Source organism: Phyllopteryx taeniolatus, chromosome 12, assembly GCF_024500385.1.
Source record: "Phyllopteryx taeniolatus isolate TA_2022b chromosome 12, UOR_Ptae_1.2, whole genome shotgun sequence".
In the NCBI taxonomy this organism is placed as follows: domain Eukaryota; kingdom Metazoa; phylum Chordata; class Actinopteri; order Syngnathiformes; family Syngnathidae; genus Phyllopteryx; species Phyllopteryx taeniolatus.
Window position 1 is genome coordinate 12,124,237 of NC_084513.1, and position 21,523 is coordinate 12,145,759.

The 21,523-nt window shown below is 39.7% G+C and overlaps 1 protein-coding gene across 2 annotated transcripts in view; it reads right to left on the reverse strand.

Annotated features, from left to right (window-relative positions):
* fign (fidgetin) overlaps window positions 1-21,523 on the reverse strand; it is a 78,441-nt gene that overhangs the window by 31,418 nt on the left and 25,500 nt on the right. Inside the window, exons 2-3 of one of the 2 annotated variants that reach the window (XM_061793144.1) lie at window positions 5,426-5,668; window positions 4,610-4,644 (exon numbers count right to left, since the gene is read on the reverse strand). In XM_061793144.1, the coding sequence (XP_061649128.1) occupies window positions 4,610-4,634 (25 nt within the window). In that variant the 5' untranslated portion in view covers window positions 4,635-4,644; window positions 5,426-5,668. Of the gene's footprint in view, window positions 1-4,609; window positions 4,745-5,425; window positions 5,669-21,523 lie in introns of both variants that reach the window. The other variant, XM_061793143.1, reaches the window with a different exon arrangement.

Consider the following 21,523-nt stretch of genomic DNA (forward strand, 5'->3'; position numbering starts at 1 on the left):
TAACATGATCTTAGTTTTTCTAGTTTTTTTTTTTAATCTATTTTCAGCTTTTCTAAAGGACTATACCACCCATTCAGAAATACCTTGATTATAATTTTTATAATTAAATTCATACTGGTGATATATACCCTTAATGTGACACGATTCAATTCATACTGTTGTAAGAATTTTAGGCCATTATCACCCAGCCCAATGCATACTGACAGCATAAATAGTGCCGGTGACAGACAGACACGCACAAATCATTCTAGGAATAGCTATAAAACTGAATCCTACTCAGGTAACAGTATCGATCTGCAAAGGATTGTGTAGTTTTAATATACCTATAAAAAATATTACTCGAATAGTTAATAAGGGAATTATGATGGTTTGAATCCGAAACACATGAATTCAACTTGCATCGTTTCCTAAGCGTCCCAGAATGGAGTGTGTAGTATAACAATGCATCAACAAACCTATGCAGCGAGAATGACTAATTAGGCAACCTGGTTTGCTTTGTCTGCCTAAATCTAAATCAAATGTGTTTCTTCTGAGAGAGACTACAACATTGAGACATATGCACGGTTAAAAAAAAGAGGAAAAAAAGGATGCATTTTAGACTGTGCTGTCACTCAGAAAACAAATAAAAGAGGAAAAAGGTCTGAGCGGACAGTTGGATGTGTCTAAATGAGATGGTGGGAGGATGAGGGAGGAGGAGAGGGGTTAGAAAGAGAGGATGTCAAGGATTCACGGTCCTTCATCTTCGCAGTAGAGCAAACACATCCCTCAGTGTAGCAACAGACAGCTGCCTCCACTTTCTAACACGGCCCAACTTTAGATCACTGCAGGAATTGTCAGGGTGCACAGAGATAACATGGAGAGCGGCCACCGGGGGAAACAACCGCCACGTAGAAACAAGGTGGAATAGAGAGGAGGAAACGACGAAGAGGAGTCAGAGAGGAATACATTGATGCCCGTTCTGTGGAGTGGCACGCTCCCACTGGGGACTTTCTTTGCTTTTTGTATGAAAATGAGGAGAGCTGGCGTTTAACATCTTGTGCTTAAAAATGACAATCCTGCACTGATCTCACACGATGTAGTCAAAGGGCTTCATGTCAAAAAGATCCATCTCCAAAGATGAACACTGTATTGATTTGCAACAGCAACACCGACATCCCAGGGGCTGTTTTTTTTTTTTTTTAACTCCACAAGGTAATCACGAGCCGGCTTTCCTTGTCACCATTAGTGCACATACATGGAGTGTCAGTGTTGATGTTTACTGCTCCCTTATAGCGACGCTGTGGGCCCGCGCTGTCAATTTACACCATCACTAATGGTGTTACACACTCCCCATTATGGGCTGATCGTTTAGAGAGGGCTCACACACTGCACTGAAACACACGTGCCAATCAAGTCATAGGGGAATCAAATGCGCATATAATACAGTAACTCATCTATGATCGCATATTTGAACAATAAAAGCACCACACACTCACACAATAAGTACACGAAAGCTACTAAAAAAAAATCTTTACAAAGATAATGCTCAGTATTGATTGACATTATCAGAGAGGTAATCAATTGACAATACGCTCATTTTTTAGATGGTTGCATAATGCCAGTGCCAAACTGCGGTAATAAATAGTCATGAAAAAATATAGATATATATTAGACAACCCTTGTTTCTTCAGTTTCTTTCTCCATTTTAATGCCTGGTTCAATTAAATATACATTTGTTTGGACAAATATAATGATGACAACAAAAATAGCTCATAAGAGTTTCATTTAAAATCTTATATCAAACCATTTTCCACCGTTTTCTTGATCGTAACCGAAATCTTACATCGATTGCTATGGCATTCTACTACCAAGAACAGTGCATTTAGGCATTCCATGTTTTCTTTTCATTGTATTCTTCAGGTAATATACCTTTAGTGGAATCAGGCATTAAAAGGAACAATAAATTTAAGAAAGAAAGGGTCGGCTAATAATATTTTCTACGGCTGCATATTACATTATTACCAATACATTTGGATACAGCTCTTGTGTTGGATATAAGATTTACATACCAAAAAATGTCACTGGTGTGTGCATTTTGTTAATCACTATTGCAAAAACTGCACCAATAGTAATGAAAATATAATTCAATTAACACCTTTTTGCTTGTATATATTGAATCCCTGTATTGCTGTATTGAATCCCAGGTGCACCTACCATTGTGGCCATTGGGTACATTTTCTATATAACAGGGTTTAAATCTGACATATTTTCTAATAGTGCTTTTCTAATATTTGGTTATTTAGCTTCACAAGAGGGGCAAAATATAAGAAACACTTCTCAACATGATGCAGCACAGTTCTACAGCTATGAACACTGATTGACGACCTTTACATGTGGTCACTACTGTGAGGTGAAGCAATACACATTGTGCTCATTAAAAGCATTTCCGGGAATTTAAAATTGTTGCACTTTGCAGGTTTGTACATAAATAATAAATAAGTTAATAAAGCTGCATTTTCTCCCAGATAGGAAGGGGGTGGAGGTGGGGCGTGGGGGAATCACATTTTTTCTTCTCTGACTATATAAACAAGACTGGTAAAGCACCAAATGTGTAATAGGTATACTCAAAGTCGTTCCTATCCGCTTCTTGTTCTCGTTCAGCTGCACTGTTTGAAAGTGTGAATGTGTGTGACATTCAGCAGAGTGGGAGATGAAAACAAGGGGCGAGCGGTCTGTCATCACATTACGCTGCCGAGCTTCATATCAAGCAACAACTTGGATTAATATCTTAATTTCAGATGTGCCACAGCTGTCATGCACACTGGAGGTGCCTGAGCGAGGTTAAGTAAGGACCTGTCACCTATAAACACTACAGGGACCCTCATAAAACCACCCCTGTACTTGTGTGCTCACTAGACACTTCATAGGTACACATGGGCAGTCTAATTGCACCCAACATAATAACTGAATTGAAAATGATGCCTATATAAAAAAAACAAGAATTTATTCACTAATGATACTCTGGCTGTAGTTTGTAGTGGTGTGGAACTGCACTACATAAATAAATAAAGGTATACAATACAAAAAGTCATGTCCAACACAGTACAGTTCTGCACCACTGCAATAATGAATATATTGTTTGACAGTGTCAATCTACTCGTAAATTGACCATTATCATCTTTACAAGAACGGAATTAGATAATGTGCTTAATTAATATTGTTGCTGCTGGGTGTGTTGTGAAGTACTCAATAATTGGGATATCAAAAATGGATATATTTATTTTTGGCATACACTGCACTAACTTGACGTTATTGGGTTAATCCTTGATCTCAAATTGTATATTTAACATTCTAGAAATACGTCCAATTACTAAGTGCAAAATGCTGGTCATAATTAGTGTAGAAAAAAATGTGGATACTGTAACGACACTTTTGAAGTACAAATAATCACCTGCACAGTCTCAATATGGAAGTCATGGGAAAAAAATTCTGAACAACAAATTTAAAACCCACTTTATGACAACACATTAGAACTAAACACTCCAACATAATGGATGTAGTTTTTTTCCACGTCCCCACTGAATGACGGGTGCTGGAATGCTGTTATTTTTCATATTTCTTTTTTTTTTTTCAAGAGGAATGAAAACATACTTCAGTTCATTGCTGATGATGCTAATTTCCTCTGCAGAAGCAGGCGGAAACATGCAAATGAAATGTTTGAATACAATTAAGTGGTTTGGTCTATGGAGGTGGACACGGTTCACTTAGGACAGACTGTTTGCTAAAGTACACAACTTATGCTCACTTTGTGTGTGTGTGTCTTTGTATTTTTCCCATTTACTGGTTTCTCAGAAACACTGCACAGTCAAATCAGCAAAATAGGGTTGTGCCTTTTTAATTATGTATCTTTGCAAAACTGCATGCCAAAAACTATACTATGCATGTATATGTATGAACGTATAATGTATGCATCACAGTGTCAAAAATAATACATGTGAGTAGATACATTTTTTCTGTCGTGACAAAATTTTCCAGTGAGCGTTCTGTTCTGCTTTGTTTTTTGTTTGTTTTAATTAGCAAACACATGCTTTAATGCAACAATTGGGATAAATTACACGATTTTTTCCCCCCCACAAACTTGAGCCTTTGTTTAAATGTTAAAGGCAAATACACCATGCACTTCACTTTTCACAATTAAAGCACATTTCATGTGAAAATATTGTGTTTTGACAAACACCCCACTGTTGCATTAAAATGTCTTCTATAAATGAATTTACATTAATTATATCTGAATAAGTGAGACACATGACAATGGTGTTTTTTCCAGCAAAAATGAGAAAGGAAAAGTAGCAGAAATATAATTAAACGTGGTTCTAGTCCTTTAGTCTTCCTAATGGGCTGTACTTGGAACCTAATTGATAGTGTCACATCTATTGATTATAAATGGAACATGACTTTCCGCAAAGGTCTCAACTGTCACATACTGTACATTTGAAAAAAAATAAATTGGGGGTGGGGGGACTTTGCATGCACACATACACAAATGCAATCCTCTTGTATGGCGATAAAAGGCACAACATGAAATAGAACAGCAGAGATAACAGATATTAATTTGAAAAGAGGAACATACCATAAAAGCTGGTGCTAGTAAGCATGTCTTCACGCCTGGAAACGAGAGAAGGAAGATAGCAGATTCACAATGTTCACCAGGTGGAATTCCAATGGGTTGCTTCTCATTGCAGCCACACTAGATCTCCTTTCACAACTTTCACACATACACACACAAAAAAACGATTACGATTAAAAATTCAAAAAACAAAAACAAAAAAAACCGCAGGGCTCCCTGTTGAGTCCACGCAAATCAACGTGCATGCATGCAAAGGAGAATGACGCTGTATTTTAAAAAAGAGAGCGAGAGAGAGAGAAGAAGGCTGCACAGGAGTGTGACACTTCTTGCAAGAGCTGGATGAGACACACTGAGGATGACATGAGACACACACGTTCCTCATGGCGCCCATTCGAGGAAGAGCCTAATAGCCCCCAACCCACCCCCACCCCTCTTCCTCCTCCTCCTGTTTTACTTTTGGCAATAGATTACTTGCAAACAGTTGATACACGGATTCTTAGCATCCCGACGCTTTTTAATGCGGGAAGTTTTGCGTCCGCTTTCCCCCTCGGTTTTAAAATCAACGTGCACAAACTTGTTCAAACTTATTTAAATGCAGACGTGCGTCATCATTCTGCAGCGCGTCGTCTTGTCATGCAATGCTTTTTTTTTTTTTTTAAGCTGCATATACACGCACAGCAATCGAACAGATAACAACAGAGATGGAGAATCGCGTGGGGAGAAAGAAAATCTCTCTCTCTATATATATATATTATATATTTTATATATATATATATATATATATATATATATATATGACGGAGGGAGGATGAGGCTTACCTGTGTAGGTGACAGGGCGGCTGCGGGCTTTTACGCGAGCATCGATCCGAGTGCGGCGGTCTGGTGCTTGTCGCGGGGCGTTAGAGGCTGCCGTAGCCGCGGCTCGACATCGGAGAGCATTCCAAGTTGCTGCGAGCGAGACTGACCAGTGCCTCTGCCATGTTGGAATTCCAAGCCCTTGGACAGCTGGCTCGCTCGGCCGACTGGAGGGGAGGCAGGCACGCTGCACACTGCGCATGATCCCTGCAGGAGAGAGCCAAATTCAAAGAAGAGCCGCTAATGAGCTGCGCTTTCTCAAGGAGCCTCGATCATGACAACACTTCGCCTGAAAGCCTTTTTCACATTTTAATATTTGCATTACAACCGTGTGCATACACTGCACTGGACGCAGGACTTCAACTGGCTCTGCATCATAGGGACATGAAAACATTTATGGCTCTCAGAACAAAGTAAAGCCTGTAATAAATCTGTTCTATTGTTACAACCCATAATCAACCATCATGGTACTGAGACTTTAGTCAAGATGGAGGAAATTATGAACAAATACCAGTTCGTATTGGCACAAAACCTTCAGGCTTCTGCTAGAAGGCAAAAATATATATATATATATATATATATATATATATACATAAAAGCGTCACTGATGGTGTAGTGGTACACTCGCCTGACTTTGGTGCAGGCAGCGTGGGTTCAGTTCCCACTCAGTGACGTTGTGAATGTGAGTGCGAATGGTTGTCCGTGTCTATATGTGCCCTGCGACTGACTGGCGACCAGTTCAGGGTGTAGTCCGCCTTTCGCCCGAAGTCAGCTGGGATAGGCTCCAGCGTCCCGCGACCCTAACCAGGATAAGCGGTGTTGAAAATGGATGGATTGAAAATGGATATACATATAAATATAAAAAGCCAGGAAAAGCCTACTAGAACAGCTTAACTTTGTTTGGGGTTAATCAGAGGCACTTTTGGCAGCAGGTGTGTGGAATTTGAATGTGATTTAAATCATGTTTGACTTAGGTTCAATTCTGAACAAAGCCACAGCCCCCATTTTAAGAGGGTGTGCACACTTGTGCAATCATTTTATCTAAGTTGTTTAATTTTACTTCACCTCTCGAAAGATTTTTGTTTTTCCCAATTGAGTTGCACAGGTTATACCTCACGTTAACAGTAATTTATATCACACCAAAAAAAACAGCATTTGAACACTTTTTAATTAATATCCACTGTATGCCTGTGAGTCATGTTGTATGCTTTGTTTGTGTGTTGCTGCTCCCCTCGCTTTATAGCAGTTCATGGCTTGTGCCCCTGTGTATCGCAGATGTTTAAGCAATTGTTTGATATTTTTTTTTACAGTATAGAGGCAAGACCTAATTTTGAGTTGCACACCTTAACAGTGCCTTACCGTGTTGTGTCGCAACATGCCGACTAACACCGAGGTCTACTGCAAAGATGCAGTGTAATTTACAGAAAGAAGAAGTGGCAGGGAAGGTTCCCAACTGATCTGCAGTAATAGTCGTCGTTCCCACAGAGCAGAGACAACATATGCCTGTGAGTATTGTTGTATGCTGCTTGTATGTATTGCTGCTCCGTGTGTGTTAAAGTAGCAGTTGTTTGAAGGTTTATAATTAACGTCACATCTACGCTCATTTCCATTCACGCCCCCTATTTGGGATCTTAGTAAAAGATCACAAAATTAGTATATAGTCTGTTAAAATGAACACACAATTTAGTGTCCGGTATTTGGGATCTTTATAAAATTAGGCCCAAAGCTATTTTGTGTCTTATTTACAAACTACATGAAACTAAATATAGTATCATTGAAACAAATATTGTGCGTCTGCACTATTGTATTTCTATGAGCATGATAAAATGAGAAAATAGATTTTCTTGTTTACACATGGTTGTTGGATGCAGAACACACATATTTGCAGTACAGGTACTGAAATGAAAATTGGGCTGAAATATATTTTTAATTCGCTCCTACAGAAAGGTGGCCACAACTTTACATATGACTAAATGTTACTGTATTATTATTCAATATTTATTTCATTGTCACATTAGAGTGGGCCATTGCAGTGCCTGCACCTCTTCATTACGTGTCGGCGGCCTTGACAGAGGGAGGTAATCTCTTCTCCTTTGGGGCAGCAATGCAGGGAGACCCTGGTTAGACACATGATATGAGCATCGGCACCAAAAGTCCCATTATGCCTTCTCATATCCATAGCCAAGGCCCTAAGAGTGATGCATTGATTCAACCTCCACCACTCCCCTGGCTGCACCATGCTAATTCAAACTCGATGAGGTCTTCAGAGAAATCCGACCCATGAGGCGGGACACCACTCATGCGGCTACTCCAGACAAAGAGCTGCTCCGTGTGCATGTTAGTCGTAGATTCTAGTTTATTAAAAGGTTGGATTTAATTCCGTATACATCACTTGAGCGTTCAGTATTTTTGATGTCGGTCAGTACAGCAGCAGATTGTAAAAAATGAATAATTACATTGCGCTTCTGTACATTAATTCACAGTGCAATGACGGCCGAAGCACGTACAAGAGCAGCCTGTGGAAATCTCGGCCATGCTTAGAGGTCACGGTGAAAAACAACAGCAGTGCATTTCCAGGTGTAGCCACAGCCATTGTCTGCTTCCTCATATGGGCATGTTGAGACGGTGCCTTTGTCCTTGTGTCAGCAGGCAGGACATTCTAAATTATTTTGCTCAGCTGCCTCCCTGAACCCTTGCTACGGCACGTCAACGCACACATCACGCCGACACCCGCACATACGGCTTCGGAGATCACAGTTCATGTCCATCACAAGCTGCAATCCTGCTCGGGAACACGTCAAAAGCTTGACGATTTGAAGAGGATATTTGTAATTGGTGTTTTGCGAACTTCAATTATGCTTCCACACAACCTGACTAATGTCACATTTGATCACTTAAGTGAGTAACATTCAGTGTTTTGTAACATTGAATTAAAAAAATATATATATATATAAAATAAAGGATAGGCATAATAATCCATTAGTTGATTAAGTGACCGTTAAGAATTCTGCTAATTGTGTGGAAGTGATCGCATCTTGAAGCAATTGAGGCAAAAAGGGAGAGCACTACTTCTCAGCAACCACCCGAGGCACTGATGATTTGACGCAGGCATCGAAACTGCAGTTCTGTACACAGAGATATTCTCCAAAAATAAATCAGAGATAAAACATAATGAATCGATACTCAATTGTAATTTCCCCCCATTGTTGAACATGGAAATCCTACCACAAATGTAGTATGTAGTAAATGCCAACAATAATGCTATTCTAGCTGTGTCACAAAAGCAAGCTTCCATTGTTATTAGAGGTTTGCGTGATCTCTCATTCATCTTGTGAATAAGTCAGTATGACTCGTTTTCAAAATCAGAGTTCATCATTCAAGATCAGATTTTTTTTAATTCACTATTAGCAACTACTAATCTAAATCTGATTGGTTTTTTGGTTTTTTTTTCTCCCCTTCAACTATTGCCATAAGGAGCACAGATACAATGCATCCACTCAAGAGTAGACATCTTTAAGGAGGAGCATTTTTTATTTCTTAACAATGTTCTTTGTACATTTATTTATAAATCCTTAATGTGTATATTTTGTTAAGTATAGTGTTTGATGCTATAATTGCTATAATAGTATAGTATAGTGAAACCAACTGCCAGCTACAAATTCCTTCTCTGTGTTTTTTAATACTAGGCAAACAACAATGTTCCTAATTCTGAATAAGACAAAAGACACTACGATTTTGTCTTTAAATACTCATTTCTGACATTTATTTAAAGATGTGTATCCAAGTGTGCCCATCTACCAGGACTTGAAATCTTAATAGGGCCAAGCTTTGCAGTGAATAGAGCCCACAGAGGATAAGCTACTAAATCTTGCAATAAAAGCAATGTGATTTACAGTAAATTCCACAAGGCTGACAGTGCCACAGCTGAGGGCATAAACATTCCTTTCAATGCTGTGCCTCAATTCCGTCCGCTGTGAACTACAATCACGCAGGCACGCTGCTCGGCGCCACTGACTTTGATAAATTGCCAGGAAGTCTTACTGTTGGCACAAAACTACAACTTGTTCACTCGCATTTCTGCATTTGTCCCCCCCTTTTTTTTAGTGCACGTGCAAGTGCAGTCATCTGTCATTGATTGATTAGGTGAGAGCAAATCTCATTTTGACTCACATTTCAGACTAGACTGTTTTATTTATAGGAGCTCTATATCTAGGAATAGGGTCATTTTTAGTAAATGTGTTTCCCTATTTACCTGCAACACAGGTACTAAAGTCCATTCCTTTACTTGACTAGACCAGCAGTAAAAGAGATTAGAAGTGGCAAGCTTTAGTGGGATTTCACTTCCTTAAAGCAGCAAAATGTAACAATTTTACCCTAAAATAGCAGCTTCAAAGTCACTTTGGTGTACACAGTGTGGCAAATAGGACCACTGTCACTTCCATTAAATGTCACTCACTTTAGGTATCTATAATTATAGTATAGTTTATAGTATAAACCAGGCAGGATACGTTTTGTGTTAGCATCAGTGTGGCTGACGGGTCAGTGTAATGATTTTCACATGCACATTTTTTTAAATTTCAAAATAGGGGCTTAACTGACGAGTTCACGTGTCGACTTTCCCACTCCGCAATGACGGTGATAGCTTGAGGTCGATTAATCGTCAATCAAGTGTTTTGACAACAGCACAGACACCTTACTGAAATCAACATGTGGTGGGTTCGCGCAGCAAACCAGCAGCGGTGCCCCAAGTGCGCGGCAATATTTTACTAAAAATGAGGCTGGTTGCACGGTCACCTACAAAATAGGCAAGTCTATCCTCAAATATAACAAAAGCAGAAATGCTATGTGTATCCATCTGACGACGAGCGGCCAGAAATCCTCACGTCAGCCTTCTGCATATTCACCAAATGCCATCCTGTTAACAGTGTAAAGACAGATAATATACTGTACTGTAGCATTTGCTAAGACGATGATAGGAAGACAACTGTTAGTTGATCAATATCCTCTTTATTGTAAAAAGAAACGATTAATGACATCAAAGTTTCGTTTCTCTCAACTCTCAGAATTAAGGGCTCACCCCAAGCCTCTTGATAGCAACAACGTTCCTAGCTCCTCAAAATATTGAAAGCGAGCCGGAAGTTATTCTCACACCGCCATATTAAGGAGCGCCTCAATTGTCATAATCGAGCGTCGAGGTCTTAAATCGAGGGACGTCTGATGTATCCTCTGCAGAAGTCTCATAGCTTCTCGATGGTGACGTATGAAAATGGTTGTGCACCAGCTGGATTGTGAACAGAGCAGGACTTCAACTTAAATAATCTTCTGTTTTTGACATTCCTTGATTATTTTAGTTTGACTATACATATTTTGCGGCGGCACGGTGGGCGACTGGTTCGAGCGTCTGCCTCACAGTTCTGAGGACTGGGGTTCAATCCCCGGCCCCGCCTGTGTGGAGTTTGCATGTTGTCCCCGTGCCTGCGTGGGTTTTCTCTGGGCACTCTGGTTTCCTCCCACATCCCAAAAACATGCATGGTAGGTTGATTGAATGGATGGATGGATATACATATTTTGCTGAGTGCCTGTTCTATTTGGGGCAGTATTTTATACCAAAATGACTTTACACTGGCTCATGGTTACTACACTTAACCAAGCACTTATTTTCTAAGGTTTGTAGTAAACACATCAAGAAAATAGAAATGTTCTGTTGGTTGTACACTGTTTTTGCATTCAACAAAATACATGGGGGTGGAGACGGTCTCGGGACAAACCAATCACAATCGTCTTTGGATCTGCAAAGTTGTGAAGAGTAACCGTGTTGATTATACAGTATTTGACTTTCATGCAATCCCATTTGAAATATAAAGCATAAAGTGGACATTTGTGGTGATGGTAACAATTCAGGCTTGCAGACGGTTCATTTGTGAGACGCTTCAATGACGTGACATCATCTTTATCATTAGTAAATGTTTCACAATTTGAGAAAAAGGAAAAGCTGCTCAACCCTTGCCAGCTTGAGACATGACCTCTATATCTATGTACTGCTAAAGCACTGCTAAAATACTGTGCCATGTACTGTACTCCCCCCCTTTCATCACTATGTGGTTTTGGTGTCATGTTAGTGCTTTGGCGCAACTTCACGCTGTCGTGTCTTCAAGTAGTAGAAGAGATTCGATGTGCTTGAGTCACTATAACGACTTGTTGTCAATATGTTTGCAGGTTACCGTTTTCCTGTGTTTGTCTGACTTTTTATAACCAAGCAGTTGAATTATGGTTACCTCTTGTCTGTCTTTTTTTCCTGTTACTTTGTTCTCCGCTAATTACTCCACGTCCACCATGTTTTCGAAATTCCTGCTCCTTCGAGTAGTGCCGTAAATGAGTACTTGTGGAGTAAAAATGCAACCGCAAAGTAGTAACGTTGGTAGATACACTATAACCCTCACTCACTGTTCTTACAATGTTAGTGTAGGGCGTTTAATATCAGACAAAAAACCCAAAACTCGTACTCTCTTGGACGGCATGCACACTGCACAGACCCTGTTTATTGAACTCTACTCACATGTGAACAGCGTCACATAATCGTCACCTCTTTAGCACGTCAACAAACGCTTAATCCAACCGTTCCATTCGTGTAACATTTGGATTGAGCGTGGGTTAACTGGTCATGGCTGGAGAGCAAGGCGCACGGATGACGTAATAGAAAAGCGACTGTTGTGTTACTGTCTCAGATGCTACAGTAGCGACAAAGCTAACCCAATATCCCACACATCAAAATAATTATAGAAACAATAGAGGGTTATATCGTACAGAACGACATATATTGTTTTATCCTTACCATGCTTTAATTGAGGATTTCAAATAATATTTGAATCCCTTGTACTTTGGAATACAGTAGAACCTCTTAAGTTGCACAATTAAGAATTTGACCAAAATTGACGTCAGCAATATCGTACAAGACCTCAGTTTAAAACATCAAAGAATTACCTCTGAGCATGTAGCTTTTTCTATAACTTTTTTTGTGACACGTGTTCACTGGAAAAGACTCCCATTCAAAGCTGTAGGTCTGCAGGGTCACCATTACGTTGTTACTAAGTTTTTATACAAATCATCATTGCATTACACCTGTGTCTTTTACAATGAAGCAGAGTGTTTTATTCTGTATATCTTTTACCAGTAGTAGTGGTTAACCTCTTTTTGCACTTGTGGGACTTATTTTTACTGTTTTTTTTTTGTTTTTTTTTTATTACTTTACTGACAACATTGCCTGTGTCGTCAATACAGTTTTTATCATTGTGGAGGGAAAGGGATTATTTCCAATTGAATTCTTTCCTATTGGGAAAATGTGTTGAAATTCGCAAAAAAAATCAGATGTTCCTCTGTGATCAGAAATGAATGTTTGCAATCATTAAAACATATCTATTTTGAATGTGATAGAACTGGTTTACAAATCAATATGGAAAAAGTGGTTTGTATTGATTAGTCTTTTCAGTAGATCCATTTTAATTAAAATGTAAGAGAGTGCACAGCACTGATAGCAACTGAGCAACAGTTCTTTTTTTTACTTCTGTTTTAAAAAGGAAAAGGCGTGGATGCATCAAATAACACGAAGAATGGAATTAAAGCTTGGCTACATATGATGCATTTTGTATTTCAATAATAATAATAATTTGGTTACATGTTTCAAAAAAATTGTGTGAATATGAACAACCGTGCATGCATTTTAATCGAAACACTTAAATGGTAATTATTCCACTCAGGCTCAAACGTAGGTAACAAATGGAATTCAATCAGTGTCCGTGCATAATGATGGTCATTAGGAGAAGGAAAATAATAATGACATCCTCTCTGCATTAAACCTGGAGACACTTTACACAATGATTCTGCCGCCATTATTGATCTCCATGGAGATCAGCGATTGTCACTTCTCAGCAATATGCTTGAATGTTAAATACAGCTCATTTTGTTTTCCTGCTCACCGTTTCAGCCAGCACTAAATGTTTCATTTAATATACTTCCCTACTTGAAATCCTTGCTCTCATTTGACATGATTTTAATTTGGTACATTGTTGAAGCTGCCTCTCCAGTTCTCACTTTTTCTCCCAGTTTTGTAAAAAATAAATAAATAAATAAATAAATAAAATACTTCTGCTTTAGTGATACTACAATGCAACAGTTGAGAAATTAAGTGAATTTAGTCATGACTCTTGCCGCCCCCTCGTCAACACCTTCATTATATTATAAACATAAAACTTAGCAAGGATAAGCCAAATAGTTGAATCAAGACTCATTTGCTAATTAAGGCTCAAGGCTGTTTTCCTGTGCATGATTTTTAATGCAAAACCCAATCACATTTTTAACAGCACGTATGACTTCAATTCCAGTCTTTGGAACGCTCATGTTTAGTTGATTATCCCAACAGTTGCTTCCACTTATCATACACAAGACGGTATGAATTGAAGCTCTCCAAGACAGCCACTTGGTCGAATAATTAAATAAGATCTCCAATCAAATGATCCATGATTTGCATGCCGTCTGTTGCCAACGAGCTCCATCTGTTTGGCTCCGAGAGCTCTGACACTCTTGCTCTTGTGAGTGAGACAGCAATAACGTAATTGTGGATGTGACAGCTACACCAGATGATGCAGGGACTGTTCAAAAGTCTGGTCCAAGACATACTGTACAAGCACTGTGTCATATGGTTGGCAAGCATGACAAAAAAATAACAATAATAAAAGAAATGGCACTCTAACAACAAAGAGCTTCTCTCGTGATACATTGTCTCTTTTTGCACATGCATGCAACATAAACTGGAACTCAAGTACCGTTGCAATACAAAGTTACTGTAAATAACTGAATAGCAGGAAACCGAGCATGGGACGGGAGGTGGGAGTGAAGGACAATAGTACTTGTGCCAGTTTGGCCGGGCGCCAGTGGGCAACGCAGTGCTGGTCTCAGCTCTCAGAGGCAGGCGCAATTCAAGGCTGAGTCAGTCAAGACAGGCGTCCCCGCTTTGATGGGTCTGTCATAGCAGGCGGGGTCTGCCTTCAGGGAGGGTTCAGGTGTTCTCCATCAATACATGCTGCTATCCCATGTCAGGGTGAACCTAAATGAGATCCAGTACAAGTGCTGCATCAAAGATAATAATAGAGAGAACCCCCACTATATGCGGGGTATAGGGAATGAGCCCAGCCACAAAGAGTGAATTTCTGAGAATAACTACAGTGATTGGAGAAGCAATGTGAAAAGATATCCAAATAATGACAGTCTGTCTGGTTGCAATGGCCACTTCAATCCTGATTACAACACACCAAGAATTTTGAAAATTGGATGATGGCTTCCGGAGATATTTAGTTTCTAGTAGTTGTTGGGTTTTTTTCGGAAAAAATTGCCCTTTTTGGGGAACGTTTCTGTTTTCTATTGCCTATAGAAGATCTGGCCAAATACGCCTTCAAATTAGAGTATACAGTATAATTTCATTATTTCTCAACACACCTATTGGACCCTTTCATTTTTTTTCTGCTACTCGGGGAACCCTTCTCAGATTGGCTTCAATAAGGTCGTATGGACCGAAATTCTGAGGGATTCCCCAAGTGGACCCGTCAAAATTACCGTAACGTATCAAACAGCATCACTTTCCCTAAAAACTCAACTTAAATAGCACAAATGGAAAATTATTCATGAGGAGTGTGGGCCGTCGAATAGGTCATGGACTTTAGTAATCAATTGCTTTTTTCCCCCCCTGAATTTATTTGCCATGGAGGGTTTTAGAGGTGTTTGAAGTGCTCATTCCATGTTCATTCATTCATTCATTCATTATCCGTATCACTTATCCTCACTTGGGTCGTGGGTGTCCTGGAGCCTATCCTAGCTGACACTGGGCGAGAGGCGGGATACACCCTGAACTGGTCACCAGCCAATCGCAGGGCACATATAAACAAAGAACCATTTGCACTTATGGGTAATTTAGAGTCTTCAATTAACCTACCATGGATGTTTTTTGGGGTGTGAGAGGAATCAGAATACCCGGAGAAAGCCCGCGCAGGCACGGGGAGAACATACAAACTCCACACAGGCGAGGCCGGATTTGAACCCAGGTCCTCAGAACTGTGAGGCAGATGTGCTTAGCAGTCGCGCACCGTGCCGCCTCATTCTATGGTTATTTTTTATAAAATTGCACAAAGATGGCAGTTATGTGTCACATTGCTAATTAGCTGCCTATATTAATCGAGTTTTCCTGATTTGATTACGTGATCGGAAACGGGGGCCGATTACCTAATTTTCAGCTGAACAGTATAATTTTAATGGTAAAAATAATCCACAGGTACAAAGATATGCCAAATGAAACAGCATTATCTTAGTTTTATATTACGTTATATTAATGTAAAATTTCAGGTTCATGTGGTGGTGTGAAAAGGACAAGAGGCAGAAAATTATGTCCACACAAGTGCTGGGATTCAACAAAACTGCTTGTCGTTTATTCAAGCTGCAATCTTTTGAGAGCGGTTGTACAGCACTTATTTTTTCATACGTGAACCAAAAACGGGAGCCCGCACATTACATAGCATTATGGGGTGAGTTGATTGACAAAAGAAAATAGGAGTTATTGTATATGAAATGCGTCCATCTATTAGCAGGGATGCACATCAAGCGGAACTACACAAAGGTACTGCCCAATTTCGTTGCTTCTTGGTGACACACAGTAAGAGAACTACATTACCCAAACAACTGTTTTATTGGTATTCATTGTTTGACGTGGAGTTGTTTGACGTGCTCTAAATTTTACTTCTACAATGTTTCACTGTGTGAAATTGAGTCATTGGCCATTTAAGATCTTTATGTTGTTACTGCACTATGTGGAATTTCAGATTTTCCTTTCGATTTTACTTTGTTTATTTAAGACGGGTTATTTAAATACATTTTGTTTGTATCATTATTTTGTGCTGAACCACAGATATGCTATAATAAGATTTTATTTGCTTACTTGGTTTGAGCCACTGCTGCACTAAACTTAAAGCCATATAAAAAGGTATCATGTTGGGCTTTCTTCCTGTGAATAATAAAAAGACAGTTAAGATGATTTGGATGTGCTCTCTTTTTTTTCTTTTTTCTTAATGCATTGTCGAGGTATCGGATTAGGACTCGGTATCAGAAGATGCTCTAAATCAATTGACTTGGAAAATGTGATCTGGACATCCTTATCTTCAAACATTGAGATCATTTATCTACAGTTATCTGCCTACCCATCTACTACAGTGTCGAACAATCCATCCATCCATCCATCTCTCTACCCTGTCATGTCTAATGAGATGGACCAAAATTGCATTTTACTATTTTACAACACACACTTCCGCCATTGTTTTCGGTAATTTAATTCAAACCTAAAGCAGAAGTGGTGTAACATATTACAATTCAGAGACACTTACGTAATATGGTGAGTTACTTTCAAATGAAAGTGAATAGCAATAAATAATATGCATAAGTTTTGGAAGTAACTTGCCACATACCGATCATTTTATACCAGGTAGAGTATCTAGTCTAGAGTCAGAGGGATTATAATCAGTGATTATAATCCAATACACCTCATGTTGAATTTGATGAATATTTTATTTATATTTCAGTTCGATGTGGATGCACGGACAACATAGTCCAGTTTTCATTTCCAGTTGTGGCTGCGTAACTTAATTGGAACGACAACTAAGTTGCCCCAACAACAACAACACCAACAACGTAGGGCCTCTTCTTAAAGCACTCTCACTCTTACGGGATCTCGCCAGAACAACACCGAGATGTGAATTAAACGTGAATAACATCGGAGATGCTTCCATGCCAGCCCTGTGTAAAAAATTCCACTCATTATAGAAAACTTCAGATTCTCTGTTTGTGTGTGTCTATTTTAGTCCTCATGAACATGGTCACTCTCACCAACACTGAGCCCCAAGGGATTTTCTTATATAAATAGCAATACCTGTATATTACAATTAGTATTTCATTGGCATATTCTTTTTGGAAACATGGAAAGGGGACATAGGGACAAGATGGGAAAAATACTTCCACGCATAAATGTTGACACACTGGATTGAGAAACAAACACTGATATAACAAAAGTCGATATACACACCCATACGCCATATGCGCACTCTTTTGTACGGTGAGGAAGACATTACCATTGAATTACTTAACCAACATATGCAAAAGAATTACTTCAGGAGAAGAAAAAAAAGTTTATAGAAATTGGCTACCGGCCAACCTGGTTTTCTGACCTCACTACACAACTAAAATAATATTTCAAACAACTTTTTGGGTGTAATTTCTGAAGTAGCAGAGCGAGAATTGTATGTAGCTCAACTTTGTCGCAAACGTTGAATATGTTGTTTGTTGCTCATTTCTAAAGCAGCAGGAGAACATGTGTAGACAAACCCACACAAGTTGCAACTGGCCTCGCGGAAGTACCTCTTCCATCAGTAGTGATATAAGTGTAATGACCAATGTTATGTTTGTAAAAATCTTTTGGGATGTGACATGATGACTGTATATCAAAAGGTGTAACACCAAAACTGAATTTGTATATGGTGGTGCAGTGTTTTATCTGAACCCGTTCATATTTTGGACGAATGTGGACTGAACGTAATGTATTTCTGACTGGTGAACATTTTCGAGTACACGCTCATGCTGGCATCTATGAATGGTTTTTGTTCTTTTTCATTCCATAAAGTGCCATTTTCCTTAGACTCTAACCGGCGCAGAATTACAGGCCTTACAGGAGTGAGGTAACGTACAAACCAATTACGTGTGAGTTAAGCTATCCTAGGTGACCTAATCAGCCAATCAAGGCCATGCCCCTTAAAGGCATACATCCTACACTCGAATATTACAGTGAGTACAGCAATGACAATTTTTATGACCATCTGATTTCTTGAAATTCTTTTTTTATTGCTTTATTAACTGTTTATACAATACAATGCTATTTTTCTTATGTAAAAACACGTAGCAAATATCTGTAGTATTTTTGGAGGGGCTGGAATGGATTAGTAGCATTCAATTAATTTTAATGAGGAAAATTGATTTGATATACGATGTAGCGGACATGCACGCCACAACTTTGAGGCGTCACAGAGACTAGCGACCACCTGAGAACCCCCACTCCTCCACGCTGCCCTGCTGTGAGACGGCGACTAGGACAGGGCCTGGTGCACGTCAAGTGGACCTTAACCTAATTAGCAGCTTCCCGTCAAATCTTGATTCTTGTCTTCAAAAGATCCCTTCCCGGACCAAATGGTTGGGGAAGACTATGTGGTTAATGTCCCCAGATGCGCGTGACGCTCCACACACTCGCGTTGAGAGGAACTGTAAACACCAGAACTTGTGGACGTGCCTCTGATGTTTGTTAACAGAAGATAAAATGTATGTTTTTATATCTTGCAAACTGTAGAAATATTCCAAATGTATGCCTTGGTCTCTGTGTCCCCATTCTCACTTTGACAGGTCCTCTGCATGATTTTGAAACCTGTTCATGATTTGAAATCAAACAGTACGAAATGTTGTATTGAACAATAAGCAACCCATCTGCCACGACCAAAGTTTAAAGTTTAAAGTTTAAGTTTGGGCAGCCGTGGCCCAATGGTTAAGATTCATTGCCTACCACCGTGGGGGACCCAGGTTCAAGACCCCAACTGGACCACCCGCCAACATCCCCGGACTCACGGCTGTGGCGTCCTTGAGCAAGACACTGAAACCCCGAAATGCTCCCCGGGTGCTTCAGCTGCCCCCTGCTCCAGTGTGTTCCACTAACATGTGTATGTGTTCACTATGGTGGGTTAAATGCAGAGAACAAATTTCACGTGCATGCATGCATGTTCATGACAATAAAAGGGGATTCTTCTTCTTAAATAATGAATCTATGCGTGAGAGTACAAAGTTAGGAGTGTTTGAGATTATTATTTGAAAACCTATTTACTCAAATTTGTGGACAAGATTCAGGCTGGTGGGCGTGGTCTTCTCCAAGTCGGCACTCCCTCTTCCTACGCCCCGCCCCTTGGGTATTTAACTCAAAACTCACACCTTTCTCAGAGAGTTGAGAGTCACATCCTAACGACATCAGCCAAGGCAGATCTCCTTTGTACAAAAATTACCTTGTTGAATCTGCCTCAAAGCAGCTGTACCTCCACTCAAAATGGAAAGAAAGAATCCTGAAAGAATCCAAATCTTTGTCAAAATTCTTCCCATGTGCCCTGGCACCTCCTGCTAGACTGGAGTGGAACGGTATTAATGTCAAATTGCATAAGTTTTACTGGAATCACAGTTGTGACCATATACACATTTAGGAAAAATACAGCTATCACTGTTGCATTTAAATCTAGCCATTAATTTAGCAACAACGCTACTTTGAATTTATTTTGCTTACTTGACCAAACGGAATATAGAATATAGTCTTCTTGTTCCCTTCTCATGTTCTTCATCTCTTTACACCCCTTGTGTAAGAACGTCAGAATCTCTTCCAAATATTTTCATCTACTATAGCACGTTCTTTGATGCCAGTGTTTTTAAAGTATAATTACTGTAATACCCTCACATGTGGGAAAGGAGAACCGCAGCAAACTTTTATTATCCAAATGAAACACTGATTGCAGGAATCCTTAACATGTGTCCTAAGATCCATTCACAGCCGGCTGACATAAGGAAATCAGACGCCACCACAATTGAAGTTTCATTCATTTTGCCAGGCTTTCGCCTTTCCAAACAGTGCCAAGCCTTCCTGATCGGGTGTAATCCGCAGCTTTCACACACACACACACACGAGTCATTGAGAGCGATGAAGTCCCTTCTGTTTACTCACTCCAAACCAAATGATCTTTCACAAGTAGAACACTTCAGTTGTGAAATGGAATTTGCCAGGGTGTTCTATTCCAAGTCTATTTCTCCCTTGGCTTTACCAATTCCCAAGCAGGGTGCAGTCGCTCACATATAATGTCTGTGAGGATTGAGCCGGGCTCCTCTGCTGTTTTTTTTAATGCCCCAAGGGAAAAGATATTTGACAGAAGTGTGGACCAAAAAAAAGAAAAAGTCCAGCACTTACACACAATCCCATTTTTATTTAGTCAACATAAATGATTAGACTGTAAGTCTTTTACCTCAGCATGCTATTCATTTCACATAATTTTGCTAATACGATAATATAAAATATATAGCAGATAGTTTAGAGTGGATGGTTTGATTCTAAAAGCATACTGTATACAGTAATTTACTTCAATAAACAGCAATTTACTCACTCACATGTTGGATTTACAAGGGAATAAACTGGCTGATGGCTTTATCTCCTTAGTGGGTGACAGTGTTACTGCTTTGCTTCGTAGTTATGATAAATGGTTGTTGTAGGAGGGCTGCATTTACTTTGTAGAGTCATTATGAGAATATTATGTATGAGAAAACAACCATTAATATTCATTATAATTGGAAACCATCGAGCGGAATGCTGATGCGCTCAGATACCGACACAGGATGACTTTTTTCCCGGCCTGTAGTCCTTGTTGCATCAATACTGCGGCATAAAAGCCATGGCGATATAATCAAGACTTTTACCTTGACTATTGAGGAGTCATTTACTCCTCAGCGATATCCGTATGTTTGCGTATTTGGCCCACTTTTGTCGAGTCTGCTTCATAAACTGCACTTTATTCTCTGAAGGATAAACTGTTCTTATTCCAGTACATAAGAGCCCCGATTTTGTTGGTGTCTGGTAATTGGAGCCATTGTGAAGGAAGGATCACTGATACATTTCCCAGTCCACGTGTGAATGAGGCTGTAAAGGTCAGAGCCTGTTCTAGCCTCCATCCCCCAAGGGCCCTCAGCAGTAGGGGCCAGAGAACACCACAAACAATTAAACGTGTTGCTCCTCGGAGTAGAGCAGCCGGACTCTTGTCGGCTGGTGAAGTTTTTATTTATTTATTTTACCTCCGCGGGCTGCTGTTGGTCACTCTTCACAGCAATAATCTGGAAGTCTGAGCAATCAATACGAGCGCGACAGCCTCAGCCTCCATTAGCGCGGACATCCCTGGAGTCCATGATGTA